Below are 25,574 nucleotides of genomic sequence, written 5' to 3'. Positions count from 1 at the left end.
AAAATCCCATTTTAAACCTAACCCTGATCCAAACCACAGTGCTAACCTTATGCCTATACTTAAATTAAGACCAAAAAACAAATGTTTGTTTTCATTATTTTTTTTTTTTTTACGATAAGAGACCATTTTGACTTTGTGGCTGTCCTAACTAGTGAAACCGTCAAACACGAGAGGGGAACATGATTTCACTTTCACTTCGGGCATCCTGTCACTGAGTCATGCAGCGTGTGGAGTAGTGGTACGGACAGACAGGCGGACAAACAAAGAACGTAAAACAGACGGACGGCTTTGAAGAGACATAAGAACACATTTAAACACTCTGCCATGGCATTTAAGTACCCGGCAGCTCGGAGAGATGAGAGTAAGGTCGGTGTCAAATTCCAACAGCACTTTCAACTTCCAACCTCTCTCGCCCATTCTTAAAGTGGTAGGCGCCGCGCACAAGAAGGAAGAGATTGCAGGATGAGAGAGCAAAAAAGAGCAGGCCTTCACTGTGTGCAAAACCAGTGTGGCTGAGCTGAGTAACCCTGAAAAAATGTGCAATTATGGCGTTTATCTTTATACAGCCTTTATACAGCAGAAATGTCATAAGATTAAAGCTAGAATCCTTAATTAAAACAATAACAAAGAGGACGCCCCGCCTTTGTTTTGGTAAAAAGCGGAGTGATGGGCCTGGAGAAATGTAACCACTACAATTCATAGACCGGTATGGATGCAGACTGACCATCCATGACAAAACAAGTATTGTTTCAACTATGTTTTGAGGCTATACAGTGTTTGTTTATATGTACATTGTTTACTAACATTGGAGTAAAATAATCTTGTATTTGGGGTTTTGATGGGGTACAGTTGAACTAAGCGTCATGACTTATATTCTTCAAGAACCAATGGGTATACACATATATATATATATATATTTTAATGTAGTAACTAAAGATTCTAGCTTCAAGGTAATAAAATAACCTGTGAGATACTGTTCCCGCTGCAGATTCTAACAAAGGCGTGTAGTTCTGAGGAACTGTTGCGGTAATTTTGTCTTTAGCCAGAGAGATGAACAATATGCTATAGGCCATAAATCAGTCAGTTGTGTTATTGTTACAATATCGTTTTGAATTGGAATCAATTGGAAATTGCCACATCATACCCCATTAAGTGTAATATAAGATGATTTACTGACATTCTATGGGACTCTGCTGTCAAATGGACAGGGGCGGTAGTGACTCATCCTTTTCAAACATTGTGTGCAATGTAAGTCTGTTTTTTTGTGTGTATTGTAATACTTAAGTGTCGTTTTTAATCCTGTAGGTGGATGACTACCATGGGGTTAAGATATATGACCCTTATGCCTGGTTGGAAGATCCTAACAGTGATGAAACAAAGGTGATTGTGATGGAAAATACACAATAACAAGTGATGAATTGCAACATTATAGTTCTAACCTGTTCCTGAACTCTGACGTGTGTGTGCGTGTGCATGTGTTTGCCCAGGCCTTTGTGGAGGAGCAGAATAAGCTGACCATGCCATTCCTGGAGCAGTGTGCGGTCAGGCCTCAGTTTCACCAGCGGCTAACTGAGCTCTATGACTACCCCAAATACAGCTGCCCCTACAAGAGAGGAAACAGGTAGGAACTAAAATAAGGCTGCCCCTATAAGCGAGGAAACAGGTAGGAACTAAAATACAGCTGCCCCTACAAGCGAGGAAATAGGTTAGGAACTAAACTACAGCTGCCCCTGTAAGAGCGGAAACATGCTAACTAAAATACAGCTGCCCTTACAAGAACAGGTTAGGAATCAGTTGATGAGCTGAATCAACAGATTGTGCTGGGCTGGAGCAAAAGCCTGCGTACTGTTGTTTCTGTTTCCCAAGAAAATTCACAAAATTGAGGGCAAAAGAGGTAACTACTTAATAACTGCAGGTACGTACTGCCATTATTATAATAGGACATATGTCACATACAGGTTATTACACTGGTTGGGTTGGTATACACTGTATAAAGAGTACATATGTGTGTCTGATGCTGTCCATGATGTAACCGGTGTTACTGTGTGCTGGTTTCCTCTGTAGGTATTTCTACTTCCATAACCAGGGCCTGCAGAACCAGGATGCTCTCTATGTGCAGGACTCTCTGGATGGACCAGCCACAGTCTTCTTTGACCCTAACACACTGTCTGAGGATGGGACTGTAGCCTTGAAGAGTGAGCTCCTGGTTACTGTAATACACACATGTCAAGCCATGTACATTCTTCCTTTGTTATTAGATTTGATTGCTGTGACAAATGGGGAGTACATTGCTAAAACACAAAAACATCACTGATAGGACTACATTATACACTTGAATATCACACATAATGTCATGTCTATTTTTCCTCTCTTCCTCTATCCTTGCCTCTCGTCTTCCCCTTCCTCTCTCCTTCCAGTGGGGCGCCTATCGGAGGAGTGTGAGTACTTTGCGTACGGCCTGAGCTCCAGCGGCTCCGACTGGGTGACGGTGCACTTCCTGAAGGCTGATGACCTCATGAAGCTGCCTGATGTCCTGGACAGGGTGAAGTTCAGCTGCCTGGCCTGGACTCACGATGCACGCGGGGTGTTTTATAACTGCTACCCCCGGCAGGACGGCAAGGCTGATGGTGAGACACACACAGGCACACAAACATACACAAACATGTGTATTTTATCTACTTTATACAGCACAAAATAGTGTTCAAGTGCACAGACACATTGAAAAACACACACACACCTATTGTACAAGCACGTACGCACACAAGCGAAGATACATGCACAGTGCACATGGGTGGAGGGCAGAAATACTCGGTATTCAGTTGGTATTCATGTCATAAGAAGGATATCCCCTCAACCACTCTCACAAATTTGGAAAAACAAACATTCTTTCCCATTGACCGTCATTGTAAAAAAAAAACGAATTTGTAGTTGATTTTGTGATATATAGAAATATCAAAACATGCCAAAAAGCTGCCGTGTTGTTCAATGTACATGTAACCAGGTCAAAAATCCCAACCTACGGTTCGCAATACTCCCACATAGGGAAATAGAGCCTGCGAGAAGAGCCCTGTGGCTTCAGACTATTCGGTATGGGAGAGTGGGAAATTGTAGTGACCCGGTGTCCAAGTAGGCTACATGTAGCTAATGTACAGTGCCTTTGGAAAGTATTCAGACCGCTTTACCTTTTTCCACATTTTGTTACGTTACAGCCTTATTCTAAAATGGATTAAATCGTTTTTTTCTCTCATCAATCATAATGACAAAGCAAAAACAGGTTTTTGGAAATTTTTGCAAATTAATTAAAAACAAAAAACAGAAATAACTTATTTACATAAGTATTCAGAATCTTTGCTATGAGACTCGAAATTGAGCTCAGGTGCAAACTGTTTCCATTGATCAACCTTTTTAAAAATTATTTTTTTATTTAACCTTTATTTAAATAGGCAAGTCAGTTAAGAACAAATTCTTATTTACAATGACGGGCTAGGAACAGTGGGTTAACTGCTTTGTTCAGGGGCAGAACGACAGATTTTTACCTTGTCAGCTCGGGGATTCGATCTCGCACCCTTTTGGTTACTGGCCCAACGCTCTAACCACTAGGCTACCTGCCGCCCCTTGAGATGTTTATACAATTTTATTTGGAGTCCACCTGTGGTAAATTCAATTGATTGGACATTATTTGGAAAGGCACACACTTGTCTATATAAGGTCCCACAGTTGACAGTGCATGTCAGAGCAAAAACCAAGCCATGAGCTCGAAGGAATTGTCCGTAGAGCTCCGAGACAGGATTGTGTCTAGGCACAGATCTGGGGAAGGGTACCAAAACATTTCTGCAGCATTGAAGGTCCCCAAGAACACAGTGGCCTCCATCATTCTTAAAATGGAATAAGTTTGAAACCACTAAAACGCTTCCTTGAGCTGGCCGCCCCGGCCAAACTGAGCAATCGGGCAAGAAGGGCCATGGTCAGGGAGGTGACCAAGAACCCGATGGTCACTCTGACAGAGCTCTGGAGTTTCTCTGTGGAGATGGGATTAGGCCGTTATGGTAGAGTGACCAGACGGAAGCCACTCCTCAGTAAAATGCACATGACAGCCCGCTATGAGTTTGCCAAAAGGCACCATCTGGAGGAAACCTGGCACCATCCCTACGGTGAAGCATGGTGGTGGTAGCATCATGCTGTGGGATGTTTTTCAGCAACTGGGAGACTAGTCAGGATCGAGGCAAAGATCAACAGAGCAATGTACAGTGAGATCCTTGATGAAAACCTGCTCCAGAGGCGCTCAGGACCTCAGACTAGGGCAAAGGTTCACCTTCCATCAGGACAACAACCCTAAGCACACAGCCAAGACAACGCAGGAGTGGCTTCGGGACAAGTCTCTGAATGTCCTTGAGTGGTCCAGCCAGTGTTCGGACTTGAAACAGATCAAACATCTCTGGAGAGACCTGGAAATAGCTGTGCAGTGACGCTCCCCATCCAACCTGACAGAGCTTGAGAGGATCTACAGAGAACAATGGGAGAAACTCCCCAAATACAGGTGTGCCAAGCTTGTAGCGTCATACCCAAGAAGACTCAAGGCAGTAATCGCTGTCAAAGGTGCTTCAACAAAGTACTGAGTAAAGGGTCTGAATACTTATGCAAATGTAATATTTTAGTTTTTTGTTCAAATGGATAAAAACAGTTATCTTTTTCATTATGAGGTATTGTGTGTAGACTGAGAGAAAAAAAACTATTTAATCAATTTTAGAATAGGGCTGTAACGTAACAAAATGTGGGAAAAGTCAAGGGGTCTGAATACTTTCTGAAGGCACCGCATGTGTGGAAAACCTTTAATCACACATACGACATTTACAGTTATTCGTTTAGTATAGTCTGTTTTTTAACTCCACTCACTACTTGTAGCTTTATAGTCTGTTTATTTGTGTTGTTGGTCTTCGCTAGCTTAATGTTCTGGTTGGTAGCTAGATAGCACTCACTGACGTGGCTAACGTTAGTTAGCGCCATCATGAAAAGGGGCATGAGGGAAGCCGTACAATAGTATGTTTTTCTGAGGTGAGAACGCTTGGGAGCAGGCAATGTTGAAAAACTGGCAGTTTTGTAATTGACTGTCAAGTTTTTGCTGTGAGCCATTGGGGTTTCCCCACAGACGGGCGTGGCCAAAACATTGTATTTAATACCGACTGGGAGAATAGAAAACGAGAAAGAGGAAGTGTAGACAATCTTCTAAATGATGATGTCTCGTAACACATTTTCTCCCCCATGCCTAGAACGTAAAATAACGCTGTTACCAAATATCTCTCTCAGTGTGTTTCCACCAATCATCAATCACCCCTGATCAGTGTTACCTTAACCCAACGTAGCAGGCGTAAAATAAATGCCTGAGCAGAGTTCCCACTAGGGCTGTTAAAGTGAGCGTATTCCCGCCACACCGGCGGTCACGAGTCATGACGGCAGTTAAATGCCACGTGGCCGTTTAGCCACGGTAATTAGGCTTCTCCAAGCTCTGATGCTGTTGATGGTCATTAGTAGCCTACCAAACTTGCTAACTGCCTGGTACTCAGCACTCTATTGTCCCTCTAATCCAGGCCTGGGCAACTCCAGTCCTCGGGGGCTTGATTGGTGTCACACAGCTGATTTAAACTAATTGCATTTCAACTGAAATTCATGGTTAGTTGATTATTGGAGTCGGGTGTGTTAGCTGGGGCAAAAGCATGACACCAATCTGGCCCCAAGGACTGGAGTTGCCCAGGCCTGTTCTTATTTCTCTGACATCAATGCAAATGTAATTGAACATGTTCATGAGCTCATGTTACGCAACATGGCTGGCATGAAAATTAACCATGTATTTTTTTTCCCATGCCCCTGTTTTTCCCATGCCCCTGACAGGGGCATGATAATGTTCCATTCTAAATCAAAGTTTATATCACACATATATTATTTAGTATATGTAAAGATAACATTAAATGAAGAATAGTCTGATGGGTGACAATATTAGCCTAACACTTGTGAATGATGTATTATCACTTGTGAATGATGCACAGCTTGTGCATTAAGGCATTGTGCAGCTTTTTCAAATCATAGTCGCACACCGTATGTATCCTAGCCCATAGGCCTAAAGGTTTTGATAAGGTTTGTATCACAACTAAAGTGACCAAATAACTTCTTAAAGTTAAGCACATTAATCCACTTTATAACCAGTGTAGAGCCTAACTGGCATACATAGGCTGTGCAAGAGTTTCAAGTTTGGGGAAGATAATTTTCACCATAGAAATGCACCATTACATGCATAATCGCATTTTGCCGTCACTTTCGAGAATAGTGTTTTCCCGCTAATTGATTGCATTTTGGAACATTTGCGCTTATAGCTTACTGCCGTGTGCGCATTGCTGCTCTTATAATGTGAAAAAAATGACCTAATAGTTTATCAACATTTTAAGCTAAACGATCAACCTCATTGCTTTAAAAAAAATATATGTATGCGAGTGGTTGTGTTCATTTGGGATCTACATCTGACAGAGCCATGTGAGTGAGAGGTGCGGCAGCCAGAGCACGGCAGCCAGGAGAAGGGAATTATAATTAGCCTATTATATTCAGCCCAAGGGCACAACGGCTACTTTGTCCACAAAAGGTATGGATTTTTTATGGGGCATTATGGTCAGACAAGAGGGATGCCGCTGGGAAATTAGAGGCCTGGTGAGAATATTATCAAGTGCTTGTCAAAGTGTGAATGAGAGACTGATGAAGTGTGAATGAGAGACTGATGAAGTGTGAATGAGAGACTGATGAAGTGTGAATGAGAGACTGAAGAAGTGTGCATGAGAGACTGATGAAGTGTGCATGAGAGACTGATGAAGTGTGAATGAGAGACTGATGAAGTGTGCATGAGAGACTGATGAAGTGTGCATGAGAGACTGATGAAGTGTGAATGAGAGACTGATGATGTGTGAATGAGAGACTGATTATGTGTGAATGAGAGACTGATGATGTGTGAATGAGAGACTGATGAGGTGTGAATGAGAGCCTGAAGAAGTGTGCATGAGAGACTGAAGAAGTGTGCATGAGAGACTGAAGAAGTGTGCATGAGAGACTGAAGAAGTGTGCATGAGAGACTGATGAAGTGTGAATGAGAGACTGATGAAGTGTGCATGAGAGACTGAAGAAGTGTGAATGAGAGACTGATTATGTGTGAATGAGAGACTGATGAAGTGTGAATGAGAGACTGATGAGGTGTGAATGAGAGACTGAAGAAGTGTGCATGAGAGACTGAAGAAGTGTGAATGAGAGACTGATGAAGTGTGCATGAGAGACTGATGAAGTGTGAATGAGAGACTGATGAAGTGTGCATGAGAGACTGAAGAAGTGTGAATGAGAGACTGATTATGTGTGAATGAGAGACTGATGAGGTGTGCATGAGAGACTGAAGAAGTGTGCATGAGAGACTGAAGAAGTGTGAATGAGAGACTGATGAAGTGTGAATGAGAGACTGATGAAGTGTGCATGAGAGACTGAAGAAGTGTGCATGAGAGACTGAAGAAGTGTGCATGAGAGACTGAAGAAGTGTGCATGAGAGACTGATGAAGTGTGAATGAGAGACTGATGATGTGTGAATGAGAGACTGATGAAGTGTGAATGAGAGACTGATGAAGTGTGCGCAGCTTGCGACTTTTTTCAAATCATCAGAGTCCCATCATGCAGCCTTAGAATGTATTAAACATCAAAACACATATCCCAACGTTTGTACCACAACGAAAGTTACATAAATAACTCTAAATCAAGCATATAGGAGGACCAGTTTCATTCTTAACCGCTCAACACGGAATAGCTGCATGTGCGCACTTCCTTTGAAATTATTTTGGGAAAATGTCCTGTCTATTTTATGAAGCTATATTCAATTGTATTCTTCATACTATAAAACAATAAATAAAAAAATGCCACGGAATTCGAAGCAAATCTTGTCTGCTAAATGAACTAGTGTAGCCCACAGCCATATGGCATAAGCCATATCAGGGCCTAACATAAGAACAACTTAGAGTATGCTATTCTGTTCTTCTGAAATAGACTACATTTTTCTTCATATGATATAATTAACATCCAATCACATTAACCGTTACTCTCTCGCGGGAATTCCACTAACGGTCCGTATGTAGCCAAACGTAGCTGCTGCTCATTCCGTTTGCTCAAAAATTGATAAATGGTTAAAAAAAAGTAAGGCCCTTGTCCATAAAGACACATACCAGCTCTACTGGTAGTACTGCTACTACCAGCAGTACTACACCTGCACCTGTCGACGACAGAAGTTGTTCTGCTTCCACAAGTACATCCAATGCTAGCATCAGTAATTCTACATCTGTTGTTAGCACAGCTAGCATGGACACTGACAGTTGTGTCTGAAGAAGTGTTGTGTCTGATGCAGCCGAAGAGCTACTGCCCCTTTACCCAGAAAAGCACCGAACAACAGATAGGGACGTTGGACCATCGAAGAGGCGCAAATATGATGAGAACTACATTTATTTGGGGTTCACTTATATTGGGAGTAGTGCCTTTCCTCAGCCACAGTGTGTTTTATGTGCAGAAGTACTATCTCACAACTCGATGAAACCTTCACTCTTGTGCAGACATTTAGAAACAAAACATGACCATTTGAAAAATAAGCCACAGGAGTTTTTTGAGCGAGAATTAAGACGACTTTCGAGTAGTAAGAAAAAAAGTTAATAAGAAGGGTCTAGAAGCGTCTTATATGGTGAGCTACTGAGTGGCTAGGACAGGCAAGCCCCATACTATTGTGGAGGACTTCATTCTTCCTGCTGCCGTGGATATGGCTGGGACAATGCTGGGGGAAAAGGCCCCAAAAAACTATACAGACAATGACTTCATCAAACAACACTGTTTCACGACACATCAGTGACATGGCATACAAGCCTGTGAATTGTATGCGTTACAGCTGGATGAGTCAACAGACAGGGCGGGCCTGGCACAGCTCCTGGTACATGTCCATTATGTTTATGGGGGGTCAATTAAGGAAGACGTCCTCTTCTGCAAACCACTGGAAACCAGGACAACAGGAGAGGATATTTTTAAAGTATTGGATAGCTTTGTGACATCGAATGAACTTTGGTGGTCAAGATCTGTTGGTATCTGTACTGATGGCGCAAAAGCCATGACAGGGAGACATAGTGGAGTGGTAACGCACGTGCAAGCAGTTGCTCCCAACGCCACTTGGGTACACTGCAGCATCCACCGAGAGGCTCTTGCTGCCAAGGGAATGCCTGACAGCTTGAAAGACGTTTTGGACACTACAGTGAAAATGGTTAACTTTGTTAATGTAAGGCCCCTGAACTATTGTGTATTTTCTGCACTATGCAACAATATGGGCAGCGACCATGTAACGCTTTTACAACATTCAGAATTGCGCTGGTTATCAAGGGGCAAAGTATTGACACGTTTTTTTTTTAAATTGAGAGACGAGCTTAAAGTTTTTTTACCATAATTTTCACTTGTCTGACCTCTTGCATGATGACGAGTTTCTCACATGACTGACCTATCTGTGTGATGTTTTTTCTCGCCTGAATGATCTGAATCTAGGATTACAGGGACTCTCCGCAACTATATTCAATGTGCGGGACAGAATTGAGGCAATGATTATGAAGTTGGAGCTCCTCTGTCTGTATTAACAAGGACAACACACAGGTCTTTCCATCATTGTATGATTTCTTTTGTGCAAATAAACTCAAGCTTACGGACAATGTCAAATGTGATATAGCGAAGCACCTCAGTGAGATGGAAGCACAATTACGCAGGTACTTTCTCGAAACGGGTGACACAACTGGATTCGTTATCCCTTTCATGCCCTGCCTTCAGTTCACTTAACGATATCTGAGCAAGAGAGCCTCATCCAAATTGCAACAAGCGGTTCTGTGAAAATGTTATTTAATCAGAAGCCACTGCCAGATTTCTGGATTGGGCTGCGCTCAGAGTATCCTGCCTTGGCAAATCGCGCTGTTAAGACACTGATGCCCTTTGCAACCACGTACCTATTTGAGAGTGGATTCTCGGACCTCACAAGCATGAAAACTAAATACAGGCACAGACTGTGTGTGGAAAATGATTTAAGACTAAGACTCTCTCCAATACAAACCAACATTGCAGAGTTATGTGCATCCTTTCAGACACACCCGTCTCTTTAACCTGTGGTTAGTTATTCACCATTTTTGATGAACAAATAAGGTCTTATATGTAAGATGGTTAAATAAAGAGCAAAATGATTGATTATTATTATATTATTATTTGTGCCCTGGTCCTGTAAGAGCTCTTTGTCACTTCCCACGAGCCGGGTTGTGACAAAAACTCACTGTCATTCTTATGTTTATTAAATGTATTGTATAGTGTGTTTGGCAGGCTTACAATGATGGCAAAAAACAACATTTGAGAGTGCGCTGACCCTGGTGCTAGAGGGGGTACGGCACTGGAAGTTTGAAGGGGTACGGGACTATAAACATTTTGGGAACCACTGGTGTAGGCTGTATTAAATTGATTTATTATACTTAAAAAAAAATAATAATAATAATTTCATGGTATCCAATTGGTAGTAGTTACAGTCTTGTCTCATCGCTGAAACTCCCGTACGGACTTGGGAGAGGCAAAGGTCGAGAGCCACGCGTCCTTCGAAACACAACCCAACCAAGCCGCACTGCTTCTTGACACAATGCACATCCAACCCGGAAGCCAGCTGCACCAATGTGTCGGAGGAAACACCGTACACCTGGCAACCTGATCAGTGCGCACTGCGCCTGGCCTGCCACAGGTGTCGCTAGTGCGCGATGAGACAAGGATATCCCTGCCGGCCTAACCCGGACGACACTGGGCCAATTGTGCACCGCCCCATGGGCCTCCCGATCGCGGCCGGCTGCGACAGAGCCTGGGCTCGAACCCAGAATCTCTGGTGGCAGAGCTAGCACTGCGATGCAGTGCCTTAGACCACTGCGCCACCTGGGAGGCCCTGTGTTTATGCTAATTAACGGTCAATCACCGGCTGACAAAATTACATGACCACCACAGCCCTAGTTCCCACATCCAGTTTTCAGCGGAAAAGGAAGCTAGGTTGAATTATCCCTGAAAACCGCATGCATCCAGTTGATGCAACTCCGCTAAAGGTGCTGTTACCCAATCAGCTTTCTGCATTTCTCCACACAGGCACAGAGACCACATCCAACCTCAACCAGAAACTCTACTACCATGTGATTGGCACCAACCAATCAGAGGACATCCTGGTGGCTGAGTTCCCTGACAATCCAAAATGGCACAGTGGAGTAACGGTGGGCTTAGAAGAGCAAATGCTTTTTTCATTCCATTTCCTACCTGTTGTACACCACATTCTCCATGTAACTCTACTGCTATCACTCTCTCTTTATGTCTCATCTCCCTCACTTTTGTCTCTCTCCTCCACCTTGTTTGCCTCTCTTTCTCAATCCCGGATCCGTCTTTTCTTTCTATCATTTGATCTCAGTTTGTAAGTAAAGACTCGCATTGCTCTCTCTCTAGGTGTCAGATGACGGCAGGTATGCAGTGCTGGACATCACAGAGGGCTGTGAGCCAGTCAACCAGCTGTGGTACTGTGACCTTCAGAAGCTGCCCAAAGGCATCACAGGTCTGTCCCTACCGTCTTAATCAGACCCTGTTCTTATTGTCCTGTACAGATGCGGTCAAATATTTTCGCTCCCTTGCATAATTCACTTTTTCTTCTAAAATATGTTGGAATTAAAACAACTTTTGGTATTTGGTTTACAACTGCACAGGACCAAGAAAAACTGACATTTTGGTTTTTCAAATGGCCTGGATGAAATGATTCAAAATGTAAATGAATGTGGTTGGAGGCAAGTGATTCTAGTTTACTGGTAATTTATCTCTAACCACATTCTGCTCCATTGCACTCCATTGTATATTGCAAGTGTGCCAATATATACTGAACAAATATATAAACGCAACAATTTCAAAGATTTTGCTGAGTTACAGGAAATCAGTCAATTGAAATAAATTCATTAGGCCCTAATCTATGGATTTCACATGGCTGTGCAGGGCGCAGCCATGAGTGGGCTTGGGAGGGCAAAGGCCCACCCACTTGGGAGTCAGGCCCACCCACAGGGGAGCCAGGCCCAGCCAATCAGAATTAGTTTTTCCCCACAAAAGGGCTTTATTGCAGACAGAAATACTCCTCAGCACTACTCCACCCCCAATAAAATGCTCATTAACAGGGATGTAAACTAATTTGTGCCCAAAATTTGAGAGAAATAAGCTTTTTGTGGGTATGGAGCATTTCTGGGCTCTTTTATTTCAGCTCATGAAACATGGGACCAACAATTAACCTGTTGCGTTTATATTTTTGTTCAGTATTTGACTCCATCTGTACCTATAGGCCTGCTGCCCTGGGTGAAGCTGGTGGCTAACTTTGAGGCGCAGTACTCCTACATCACCAACGAGGGCAGTGTGTTCACCTTCCGCACCAACCTGGACGCCCCTCGTTACTGCCTGATCAACATTGACCTGGAGAAACCAGACAAGGACCACTGGAGGACCCTCCTACCCCAGCATGACAAGGACGTCCTGGGTAAGAGAACTTGAGCAGTGGTCTCAAACCCTCCCTCCGTTCTGAAGAGCTACAGGGTGTGCAGGATTTTGTTCCGGCCCACTACTAAAACAACTGATATGACCTAATACCTAATCCTGATGATGGTGATTAGCGGAATCAGATGTTTTTAGTGCTGGGCTGAAACGAAAACCCGAGTTTCGACGTGAATATCCAGAATCAGGGATGGAGACCACTGGATTAAATATATACCGTGTGGTTAGGTTTAACTTTTTTAATTGACATATTCATGCTTCAGTCTATCAACCACAGTGAGTGGTAACTTCTCGTCTTGGTTAACCGACCTTCGTCATATCATGAATTTAAAATAAAAAGTAAAACTTTTGCAAGTAAGGGAACTTTGTCTCATGTAACACATTTTAGAACAAAACACACCTGCAAGAGGTTTGTGACGTAGCAAGGTACTAGGTCGGCCCTCGGTCAAGTTCCTGGCTAACTAGATGTGCAGGTGTTGCATTGTATCAACCAATGGTTCACCATTGTTCAGTGCCTTCAGAAAGTATTCACACCCCTTGATTTTCCCCCACATTTTGTTGTGTTACAGCCTGAATTTAAAATGGATGAAATTTAGATTTTTTTTTGTCACTGGCTAACACACAATATCCCATAATGTCAAAGTGGAAATATATTTTTTGAATTAAACATGAAAAGCTGAAATGTCTTGAGTCAATAAGTATTCAACCCCTTTGTTATGTTAAGCCTAAATAAGTTCAGGAGTAAAAATTGGCTTAACACGTTACGTAATAAGTTCCATGGACTCAGTCTGTGTGCAATAATAGTGTTTAATATGATTTTTGAATGACTACCTCATCTCTGTACCCCACACATACAATTATCTATAAGGTCCCTCAGTCGAGTAGTGGATTTCAAACACAGATTCAACCGCAAAGGTTTTCCAATGCCTCCCAAATAATGGCACCTATTGGTTGATGGGTAAAAATAAAAAAAGCAGACATTGAATATCCTTTTGAGCATGGTGAAGTTCTTAATTACACTTTGGATGGTGTATCAATACACCCAGTCACTACCACTCTCCTTCCAAACTCAGTTGCTGGAGAGGAAGGAAACCGTTCAGGGATTTCACCATGAGGCCAATGGTGACAGTTACAGAGTTTAATGGCTGTGATAGGAGAAAACTGAGGGTGGATGAACAACATTGTAGCTACTCCACAATACTAACCTTATTGACTGAGGGAAAAGAAGGAAGCCTGTACAGAATAAAATATTCCAAAACATGCATCCTGTTTGCAAAAAGACAAAGTAATACTGCAAAAAATGTTGCAAAGCAATTCACATTTTGTCCTGAATACAAAGTGTAATGTTTGGGGCAAATCCAATGTAACACATTACTGAGTAACACTCTTCATATTTTCAAGCATAGTGGTGGCTGCTTTATGTTATGGGTCTGCTTGTCATCGTTATGGACTGGGGAGTTTTTCAGGATAAAAAATAAACTTAATGGAGCACAGACAAAATCCTAGAGGTAAACTTGTTTCAGTCTGCTTTTCACCAGACACTGCGAGATGAATTCACCTTCCAGCAGGACAATAACCTAAATCACAAGGCCAAATCTACACAGGAGTTGCTTACCAAGAAGACATTGAATGTTCCTGAGTGGCCAAGTTACAGTTTTGGCTTATATAGTTTTGGTGAAGTCGGAAGTTTACATACACTTAGGTTGGAGTCATTAAAACTTGTTTTTCAACCACTCTACAAATTTCTTGTTAACAAACTATAGTTTTGGCAAGTCGGATAGAACATCTACTTTGTGCATGACACAAATCATTTTTCCAGCAATTGTTTACAGACCGATTATTTCACTTAAAATTCACTATCACAATTCCAGTGGGTCAGAAGTTTACATACACTAAGTTGACTGTGAAAATTCAGCCGTCATAACGCTCAGGAAAGAGACGCGTTCTGTCTCCTAGAGATGAACGTACTTTGGTGCGAAAAGTGCAAATCAATCCCAGAACAATATCCAGCAGCATACCACCCTGCATACCACTGCTGGCTTGCTTCTGAAGCTAAGCATGGTTGGTCCTGGTCAGTCCCTGGATGGGAGACCAGATGCTGCTGGAAGTGGTGTTGGAGGGCCAGTAGGAGGCACTCTTTCCTCTGGTCTAATAAAATATCCCAATGCCCCAGGGCAGTGATTGGGGACACTGCTCTGTGTAGTGTGCCGTCTTTCGGATGGGACGTTAAACGGGTGTCCTGACTCTCTGAGGTCATTAAAGATCCCATGGCACTTATCGTAAGAGTAGGGGTGTTAACCCTGGTGTCCTGGCTAAATTCCCAATCTGGCCCTCAAACCATCATGGTCACCTAATAATCCCCAGTTTACAATTGGCTCATTCATCCCCCTCCTCTCCCCTGTAACTATTCCCCAGGTCGTTGCTGCAAATGAGAACGCGTTCTCAGTCAACTTACCTGGTAAAATAACGGTAAAATAAAAATAAAATAAAAAAACAACCGCAAAGGACCTTGTGAAGATGCTGGAGGAAACAGGTACAAAGTATCTATATCCACAGTAAAACGAGTCCTATATCGACATAACCTGAAAGACCGCTCAGCAAGGAAGAAGCCACTGCTCCAAAACAGCCATAAAAAAGCCAGACTACAGTTTGCAACTGCACATGTGGACAAAGATCGTACTTTTTGAAGAAATGTCCACTGGTCTGATGAATAAAAAACAGAACTGTTTGGCCATAATTAACATAGTTATGTTTGGAGGAAAAAGGGGGAGGCTTGCAAGCCGAAGAACACCATCCCAACCGTGAAGCACGGGGGTGGCAGCATCATGTTGTGAGGGTGCTTTGCTGCAGAAGGGACTGGTGAACTTCACAAAATAGATGGCATCATGAGGAACGAAAATGTTGTGCATATATTGAAGCAACATCTCAAGACATCAGTCAGGAAGTTAAAGCTAGGTCGCAAATGGGTCTTCCAACTGGACAATGACCCCAAGCATACTTCCAAAGTTGTGGCAAAATGGCTTAAGGACAACAAAGTCAAGGTATTAGAGTGGCCATCACAAAGCCCTGACCTCAATCCTATAGAACATTTGTGGGCAGAACTGAAAAAGCGTGTGCGAGCAAGGAGGCCTACAAACCTGACTCAGTTACCCCAGCTCTGTCAAGAGGAATGGGCCAAAATTCACCCAACTTATTGTGGGAAGCTTGTGGAAGGCTACCCGAAATGTTTGACCCAAGTGAAACAATTTAAAGGCAATGCTACCAAATACTAATTGAGTGTATGTAAACTTCTGACCCACTGGGAATGTGATGAAAGAAATAAAAGCTGAAATAAATAATTCTCTAAACTATTATTCTGACATTTCACATTCTTAAAATAAAGTGGTGATCCTAACTGACCTAAGACAGGGAATTTGTACTGGTATAAAATGTCAGGAATTGTGAAAAACTGAGTTTTGGCTAAGGTGTATGTAATTTGGCTAAGGTGTATGTAAACTTCCGACTTCAACTGTATCTACTTGAAATTCTATGGCAATACCTGAAAATGGTTGTCTAGCAATCATCAGCAACCAATTTGACAGAAATGGAAGAATTCTCAAAAGATTAACGGGCAAATGTTGCACAATCCAGGTGTAGAAAGCTCTTAGAGACTGACTCAGAAAGACTCACAGCTGTAATCGCTGCCAAAGGTGCTTCTACAAAGTATTGACTCAGGGGTGGGAATACTTATGTAATTGAGATGTTTCTTTATTTCAGTTTCAATAAATGTGCAAAAATGTATAAAAACATGTTTTCACTTTGTCATTATGGAGTATTGTGTGTAGATGGGTGAGAAAAAGTTATATTAAATCAAGTTTCAATTCAGGCTAAAACACAACAAAATGTGGAATAAGTCAAGGGGTATGAATACTTTCTGAAGGCACTGTAAGCATTGTCCGGGAACTTTGTCTCATGAATTACGTTTTGACATCCAACACACCTGCAAGAGGTTTGTGACGTAGCAAGCTGATAGGTCATAAGATACCTATCCAGGCTTGGTAAGATCTGGCACACTTTTTCAATGTAGTGGGGCAAAAACCTTCAAAAAAATTCAGTATACCATTTAAAACCCCTTTATTCATAGGCTACTTTTGACTAATGATCAGGATAAAAGGACGCACATATGCGATGCTGTTAAACCAGCCTTAATTAAGGTGAGGGTAGGCTATGCTTGGTTTTTAATCAAATTAAACGAAATAGGGGGAAACCAATTGTTTTTTAAATGTTTCTGCATACGAGATTCACTGGCACAAAAGGCTCTCCTTCCATGGGCACTGTGTGTCGTGGCTGGATAGTCTGCTCTTCCGCTCTCAAAATCCATGACATTATCAATAGCGTTGCCGTTAAGATCTGCTTTTTGTGGGTCTCATTAGCGCTACATGAAATTGTCACTTTTGCGCTTGTTTTTAAGGACACACCTCATATTGCCACCCCTACCACCTCAGCGCACGTGAGCTGATGTTAGACATATAAATTGCAGAGTCTGGCGTTAGGGCTGGAAAGACCCGTTTGCATGACGGAATTGCAAACTAACGCGCATTTGACACTTGTGCCTCCTTCGCGCAAGCCGAGAATAAAGCCCTCATTCTGTTAGCTGAGAGATTTTAAATGGGTACTGAATGTGATGCCATAGATGTCTAGTCTGGTTTGTGATGTATGCTCAGTGTATTGATAGGGTCAAGGTTGTGTGTCTCTCACTCTCTCTCTATCCATCCGTCTGTGCACTCACACTTAGAAATGTACACACTCATACACACGAGTATAACCTTAACTGCAGGTGTACACATACACACAAAAACTCAGCAAAAAAAGAAATGTCCCTTTTTCAGGACCCTGTCTTTCAAAGATAATTCATAAAAATCCAAATAACTTCACAGATCTTCACTGTAAAGGGTTTAAACACTGGTGGTCTGTTCAATGAACCATAAACAATTAATGAACATGCACCTGTGGAACGGTCGTTAAGACACTAACAGCTTACAGACGGTATGCAATTAAGGTCACAGTTATGAACTTAGAACACTAAGAGGCCTTTCTACTGACTCTGAAAAACACCAAAAGAAAGATGCTCATCTGTGTGTACATGCCTTAGGCATGCTGCAAGGAGGCATGAGGACTGCAGATGTGGCCAGGTCTGTACTGTGAGACACCTAAGACAGCACTGCAGGGAGACAGGACGGACAGCTGATTGTCCTCGGCAGTGGCAGACCACGTGTAACAACACCTGCACAGGATCGGTACATCCGAACATCGCACCTGCGGGACAGGTACAGGATGGCAACAACAACTGCCCGAGTTACACCAGGAACGCACAATCCCTCCATCAGGGCTCAGACTGTCTGCAATAGCCTGAGAGAGGCTGGACTGAGGGCTTGTAGGCCTGTTGTAAGGCAGGTCCTCACCAGACATCACCGGTAACAATGTTGCCTATGGGCACAAACCCACCGTCGCTGGACCAGACAGGACTGGCAAAAAGTGCTCTTCACTGACGAGTCGCGTTTTTGTCTCACCAGGGGTGATGGTCGGATTTGCGTTTATGGTCGAAGGAATGAGCGTTACACAGAGGCCTGTGCTCTGGAGCGGGATCGATTTGGAGGTGGAGGGTCCGTCATGGTCTGGGGCGGTGTGTCACAGCATCATCGGACTGAGCTTGTTGTCATTGCACGCAATCTCACCGCTGCGCGTTACAGGGAAGACATCCTCCTCCCTCATGTGGTACCCTTCCTGCAGGCTCATCCTGACATGACCCTTCAGCATGACAATGCCACCAGCCATACTGCTCGTTCTGTGCGTGATTTCCTGCAAGACAGGAATGTCAGTGTTCTGCCATGGCCAGCGAAGAGCACAGATCTCAATCCCATTGAGCACGTCTGGGACCTGTTGGATCGGAGGGTGATGGCTCGGGCCATTCCCCCCAGAAATGTCCGGGAACTTGCAGGTGCCTTGGTGGAAGAGTGGGGTAACATCTCACAGCAAGAACTGGCAAATCTGGTGCAGTCCATGAGGAGGAGATGCACTGCAGTACTTAATGCAGCTGATGGCCACACCAGATACTGACTGTTACTTTTGATTTTGACCCCCCCTTTGTTCAGGGACACATTATTCCATTTCTGTTAGTCACATGTCTGTGGAACTTGTTCAGTTTATGTCTCAGTTGTTGAATCTTATGTTCATACAAATATTTACACTTGTTAAGTTTGCTGAAAATAAACGCAGTTGACAGTGAGAGGACGTTTCTTTTTTTGCTGAGTTTACATACTGTTGGAAATCAAGAAACTCAAGCTGCAGTATTGACATTTAGTTCTATTCATATTCTACTTCACTTACTAGCATTGCACTTCTTGGCTGAACTCCCTATACTAGAATGTAGAGGTCAACCGATTATGATTTTTCAACACGATACCGGTTATTGAAGGACCAAAAAAAGTGCAATATGTGCCATGAAAAATAGATAACGTTTAAGTTCCTTGCTCAGAACATGAGAACATATGAAAGCTGGTTGTTCAGTATTCACAGTTCTTCAATATTCCCATGTAAGAAATTTTAGGTTGTAGTTATTATAGGAATTATGACGCGTCGACTATTTCTCTATACCATTTGTATTTCATATTCCTTTGACTATTAGATGTTCTTATAGGCACTTTAGTGTTGCCAGCCTAATCTCGGGGGTTGATAGGCTTGAATTCATAAACAGCGCTGTGCTTCCAACATTGCTAAGAGCTGCTCGCAAACGCAGTAAAGTGCTGTTTGAATTCCTGCTGCTATCTACCACCGCTCAGACAGACTGCTATATCAAATCATAGACTTAATTATAATAAACACACAGAAATATGAGCCTTTGGTCATTAATATGGTCAAATCCGGAAACTATCATTTCGAAAACAAAACGTTTATTCTTTCAGTGAAATACGGAACCATTCCGTATTTTGTCAAACGGGTGGGAACCCTAAGACTAAATATTGCTGTTACATTGCACAACCTTCAATGTTATGTCATAATTATGTAAAATTATGGCAAATTTAATTACGGTCTTTGTTAGGAAGAAACACAGTTCGCAACGAGCCAGGCGGCCCAGACTGTTGCATATACTCTGACTCTGCTTGCACTGGAACGCAAGAGAAGTGACACAATTTCCCTAGTTAATATTGCCTGCTAACATGCATTTATTTTAACTAAATATGTAGGTTTAAAGAAATATACTTCTGTGTATTGATTTTAAGAAAGGCATTGATGTTTATGGTTAGGTACATTTGTGCAACGAATATGCTTTTTTCACGAATGCGCTTTTGTTAAATCATCACCCTTTTGGCGAAGTTGAAACAGGCACAGCATTGATTACAACGCTGGACAAGCTAGTTAACCTATTTATATCATCAACCATGTGTAGTTAACTAGGGATTATGTGAAAATTGATTGTTTTTTATAAGATCAATTTAATGCTAGCTAGCAACTTACCTTGGCTCCTTGCATCAGCAAGGTCCTTTTGACGCTGCACTCGTGTAACAGGTGGTCAGCCTGCCACGCAGTTTCCTCATGGATTGCAATGTAATCGGTGTCCAAAAGGCCGATTAACGATTGTTATGAAAATGGCGATTAATCGGTCGACCTCTACTAGAATGTCCAGTGTAGTTACTGTATCTTAGACAAAGTCCATTTGAGGTGAAAGGAGTAAACAGAGTTTGTGTTCCATGCTGTACAGAAGCAGACTGCCATCTGTTGGACAATAGAAAAACAGCAGTGTACTTTAACGTTGAAAAATGAGCATCCATGATAAACTAATTGAGCAGCGTAACAGATGGGCTACAGTTAGTCAAGTGACAGTCCAGTACAGCATTGGTGTCCCGTAAAAGAATGCACAGCTCGTCGTACATTAACACGAATGGGGTATGGCAGCCGATGACCTTACAGAGTTCCACTTCTTTCAGCAAAAAACAAGAAACTGCGGCTGCTGTGGGCTAAGGAACAAAAACACTGGACACTGGAAAATTGGAAAAACATTGCTTGGTCTGATGAATCCCGGTTCATGTTGTTTCATGCTGATAGGAGGACCAGGGTATGGAGAAAACCACGAGTACATGCATCCATCATGCTGTGTGTCAACATTGCAGGCTGGTGGTGTGATAATGTGGGGTGTGTTTTCATGGCACACATTGGTTTCCTTGATAAAAGTGGAGCAACGTTTGAATGCCACAGGATATTTGAAGATCATTGCCAATCAGGTGCATCCCTTCATGGCAGCAGTGAATAAAACAAATTCAGGAGGATAATGCCCCATGCCACAAGGGTAGGATTATCCAGGAATGGTTCCACGAACATGACAGTGAATTCAGCTTACTGCAGTGGCTTGCCCAGTCACCAGATCTCAATCCAATTGAGCATCTGTGGGATGAGACGGAACAGGCTATTTAGAGTAGAGATCCACTACCAGCCAACTTGACACAACTGTGGGAAGCATTGGAGACAACATGGGCCAGCGTCCCTGTGGAACACTTTCGACACCTTGTAGAGTCCATGCCTCGACGAAACGAGGCTGTTCTGAGGACAAAGGGGGGTGCAACTCAATATTAGGAAGGTGTTCCTAATGTTTTGTACACTCAGTGTATATGTCAGGTTGTTGGTGCATTATTCTTTTGTTATAATGTTTCAAGTTTTAAACAGAAATAAATGACCTGCTGATATGCTCATAAAGAAACCAATTAGCCTACATTGTGAGCATTTTCTCTGTGTTCCTATAGGCTCTGTGGCTTGTGTGAACCAGCACCACCTGCTGGTCAACTATGTCCATGACGTGAAGGACATCCTGCAGTTGTATGAGCTGTCCACTGGTGGTCTGGTCAGAGATCTGCCTCTGGACGTGGGCACTGTGGTGGGCCTCAGCTGTAAGAAGAAACACACTGACTTCTTCTACAAGTTCACCTCCTTCACCACGCCAGGTACTGTACTGTCTCGCAGGGGATACTCAACTCATTTTGCGGTTTGAGATATATGAAAAGGATATGTCATTTTTTGGGACTAACCTATGGACGAGGCTGATGTTCATTGGCATAACCTGAAGTGTTTGTGCCTCCTTTTTTGTGTTTTCACCTAATTAGGATTCATTAGGGTTAACATCCTCACTATGGAGTGATGGCTAACGTTCAACACAAAGAAGACTAACTTTGAATACTAATGTTGGGTACCCTCTCTGCCAACTTTCTCTTCATCTCTAACCTTTAACCTCCTCATGACCTCAACCCCCTATGTGTCGTGTCCCTCCCAGGTGTGATCTACCACTGTGACCTGAGCCAGGCGTCTCCAGAACCCACGGTGTTCCGACAGGTGGAGGTGAAGGGTATTCAACAGGAGGACTATGAGACCAACCAGGTATGACAACAGCAGATTGCAACTAAGCACAGTAACAACTTATAGTATCTGGACAATCTCAGTATGAGGACATTGTTGTGTGTTTCAGGTGTTTTACCCCAGTAAGGATGGAACTAAAATCCCCATGTTTCTGGTGCACGCCCGTGGTCTAAAGAAGGACGGATCACATCCTGTCTTCCTGTACGGATATGGAGGTTTTGAGAACTCCATCCAACCATACTACAAGTTAGTATCACAATGCATGAGTCTCCAGTGGAATGTTATGTATCTTTCCCCTCCAGGAATTGAGTATAATTATAATTCAAGTATAATTCATCCAAATGACCTGTATTCTGTGTCGGTGGGATTTGAGTGACACCTGTCCTCTCTCTGTCTCTCTCTCTCTGTCTCTCTCTCTTTGTCTTTGTCTCTGTCTCTGTCTCTCTCTCTCTGTCTCTCTCTGTCTCTCTCTGTGTCTCTGTGTCTGTCAGTGTTCCGTACCTGCTGTTTGTCAGACACCTGGGGGGAATCCTGGCTGTAGCCAACATCAGAGGAGGGGGGGAGTACGGACAGACCTGGCACAAAGGTACTGTATCTTCACCGCATAAAGACACATAGAAATAGATTTAACTAGTCTATTTTAAGAGCACAGCTTTTCACTATTCTGCCTTCACCTTTCATCCTCGGGTGGAGCAAATAAGATGAGCAGGAAACTACTGTAGTTATGACTATTGAGATCCAGGCTCAGTCTATCTCTGTAGCCCTGTTGGTAGAGCATGGTGCTGCTTTGGCGGTTGCAACGCCAGGATAGTGGGTTCGATTCCCGGGTCCACCTGCACGTAAAATGTATGGATGGTTTGCATGCTTTGGTTAAAAATGTCTGCTAAATGGCAAATATGATTAATATAACAGTAATAATATCTATAGACTATGGCTGTATCCTGTTGAGTTGAATTCCTGTCTCTGTCTAGGTGGTGCCCTGGGGAACAAGATGAATTGCTTTAATGACTTCCAGTGTGCAGCAGAGTATCTGATCCAAGAGAACTACACCACAGCCAGCCGCATAGCCATCAACGGAGCCTCCAACGGGGGACTGCTCGTGGGTATGGAGAGGGGATGGGGAAGAGTGTGTGTGTGTGTGTGTGTGTGTGTGTGTGTGTGTGTGTGTGTGTGTGTGTGTGTGTGTGTGTGTGTGTGTGTGTGTGTGTGTGTGTGTGTGTGTGTGTGTGTGTGTTTTAAGACCATCTTTCTAAATTGTCTCCTAGTTCGATCAGTCATTACTGTATTATCTCATTTCATTTTTTTATATCTTCAGTATGATTGTTAATTTAAAATACATCCAATAGTAGTTAGCTACTTAGCTTCAATCAATTCAGTGATTACACAGCACATTAAACAGTAGTAAGCTACAGTATTTAGAAAGACTGCCAACCATATGGCATTGTACAAACCCAACTCAAAGTGTTGTTCCCTATTTTAATTGGCCATTTAGGAACGATTGGATGTTGTTGTAGTGTGTGTGACGGTCAAAGAGTGAGTTGGGTATGTTTTAAGAAGTGTAACAAGTGTAAGACAGGTCTCTCTCTCTCAACACACCGAGAATCTCACTGCCGATAGGTACTTATCACAGTGGGAGCCCGTTCCTTTGCTTGCTAGAACAAAAGCAGAGCCTGCTGTGTGCCAACCCACCCTTATTAAAAAACGATTGCAGTATGTTGCAAATACTGCATCCAAAATAACAGTTGATCGCAGTTACTGCACTTTCACTGCACATTCAAAACGGCAATTGTTCGTGGACAACAACTTGACTTTGAGCCAATCAGAGGGCACGAACCCCCATGTGGGGAAGCCAACAAAAAAGGGTAGAAAAGAGGGCATTGTCTCCACGGATGAGCCAGTCACACTTCATATGCAACGTAGGCTATGGGATGGTAGCTAGCTACGTGCACAGACGCAATGCACACAACACTAAATACTCCTCCAAGCTAGCTAACCACTGTAGCTAGTATTGACGTTATAATTTAATCACAATGGGTTTGTTAGTTTTCATGAAACAGCTTCCTGTGTTAGCTGCCGAGTTAGTGCAGTGTCCTTAGCTAGCTGTCTAGTAATGTTGTGCTAGCTAGCAAATATGCTAAACATTTTTTCTATGGGCTGGCAGTATGAGATTATGGAGAGTGAATTAAATGTGTTCTTTGTCATCTTGCTAGGTAGTTATCTGGCTAGTATTAACAAGTGCTTTCTACAAAATAACAACATTAGCGCAGCCAGCTTGGAATCTAGACCATAAGCAATACACATGGATATGCATTGCCAAACAACACTGCTGCCTCTTCCTGGTTTGGAGTATTTTAACCAGGCTGAGTGGCTGACAACTTCCAAGGTCTTTGCGGACACCGGTGTGTCTGAGATTGAACTCTTTCTCTCACGCACACCCAGCGGCATGTGTGAACCAACGTCCGGACCTGTTCGGCTGTGCTGTGGCTGAAGTTGGGGTGATGGACATGCTCAAGTTCCACAAGTTCACCATCGGCCACGCCTGGACCACTGACTACGGCTGCGCAGACGACCCTGAGCAGTTCAAATGGCTCATTGAGTAAGTCTGGCATACTCATTCACACACACACACACACACACACACACACACACACACACACACACACACACACACACACACACACACACACACACACACACACACACACACACACACACTAAACATACATCACATACTGAACATAAACACAACTGCATTGGACCGCGCGTTCTACCTTTGCACATGCACTTTGTAATTTGTACAATAAATACATTCTCCCTCCCTCCTCTCCCCTCTCACCCTCAGGTACTCCCCTCTTCACAACCTCCCCCCTAGCTCTCACGCTGGCTCTGCCTACCCTGCCATGCTCCTACTGACTGCCGACCATGACGACCGGGTGGTGCCCCTCCACACCCTGAAGTACTGTGCCACACTGCAGCACGGTGTGGGCAGCAGCCCCGGGCAACGCCAGCCTCTCATGGTCAGGGTGGACACCCGCAGCGGTCACGGAGCGGGCAAGCCTACTGCTAAGGCCATCCTGGAGGATACTCACATCTTCTCCTTCATCGCCCAGACACTGGGGCTGAGCTGGAGAGAGTGAGGGAGGGAGGAGAGGTCGAGGGGGAGGAGAAAAGGGGAGGGAAAAGGTAAAAAGAGAGGAGTTGCGGGAGAGATTAGCAGAGACAGCGGAGGTTAGGAGAGAGGAATGGGGGAGGGACATTTAAGGAGTGGAGGGAGGATGAGACAAGAGTAACTTGCACTGGGAAAACAGGTGGTGTTTGACAAACTGATACTGTACACTATAACTGATACTGTGCACTATAAAACCCCACAGTGGATGTGTCATAATACCCATAAAACCTAGCAGTCAAACAGGGAAATGGTTCCAATCGTTTTTTCCACCAGTCATTTTTCCCATAGGGGATGTTAGAAACACTTCAAATAAGGGCTGTGTTTCGTGTAGGCTTACCCTGCTGTGATGTTTTGATAACTTATCAATATATTCACTTAATTTTGTATGAATAAAATGTTATTTCTATGA

General features: G+C 43.3%; 1 protein-coding gene across 1 annotated transcript; it reads left to right on the top strand.

Moving 5' to 3' along the window:
* Positions 1-30: 30 nt before the first annotated feature.
* On the top strand, positions 31-25,574 carry LOC129831336 (prolyl endopeptidase-like). Its single transcript, XM_055894659.1, has 15 exons — positions 31-366; positions 1,306-1,380; positions 1,488-1,621; positions 2,065-2,195; positions 2,418-2,627; positions 11,191-11,312; positions 11,539-11,644; positions 12,410-12,601; positions 21,390-21,587; positions 21,914-22,017; positions 22,106-22,242; positions 22,488-22,582; positions 22,968-23,099; positions 24,436-24,592; positions 24,839-25,574. Exons 1-15 carry the CDS (start codon positions 325-327, stop codon positions 25,131-25,133), a joined length of 2,130 nt encoding a protein of 709 aa, XP_055750634.1. The 5' UTR covers positions 31-324; the 3' UTR covers positions 25,134-25,574.

The sequence above is a fragment of the Salvelinus fontinalis genome, chromosome 32 (genome assembly GCF_029448725.1).
Source record: "Salvelinus fontinalis isolate EN_2023a chromosome 32, ASM2944872v1, whole genome shotgun sequence".
Lineage (NCBI taxonomy): Eukaryota > Metazoa > Chordata > Actinopteri > Salmoniformes > Salmonidae > Salvelinus > Salvelinus fontinalis.
Note: the sequence above shows the minus strand (reverse complement) of the source record. Positions and strands in the feature narration are given on the sequence as shown.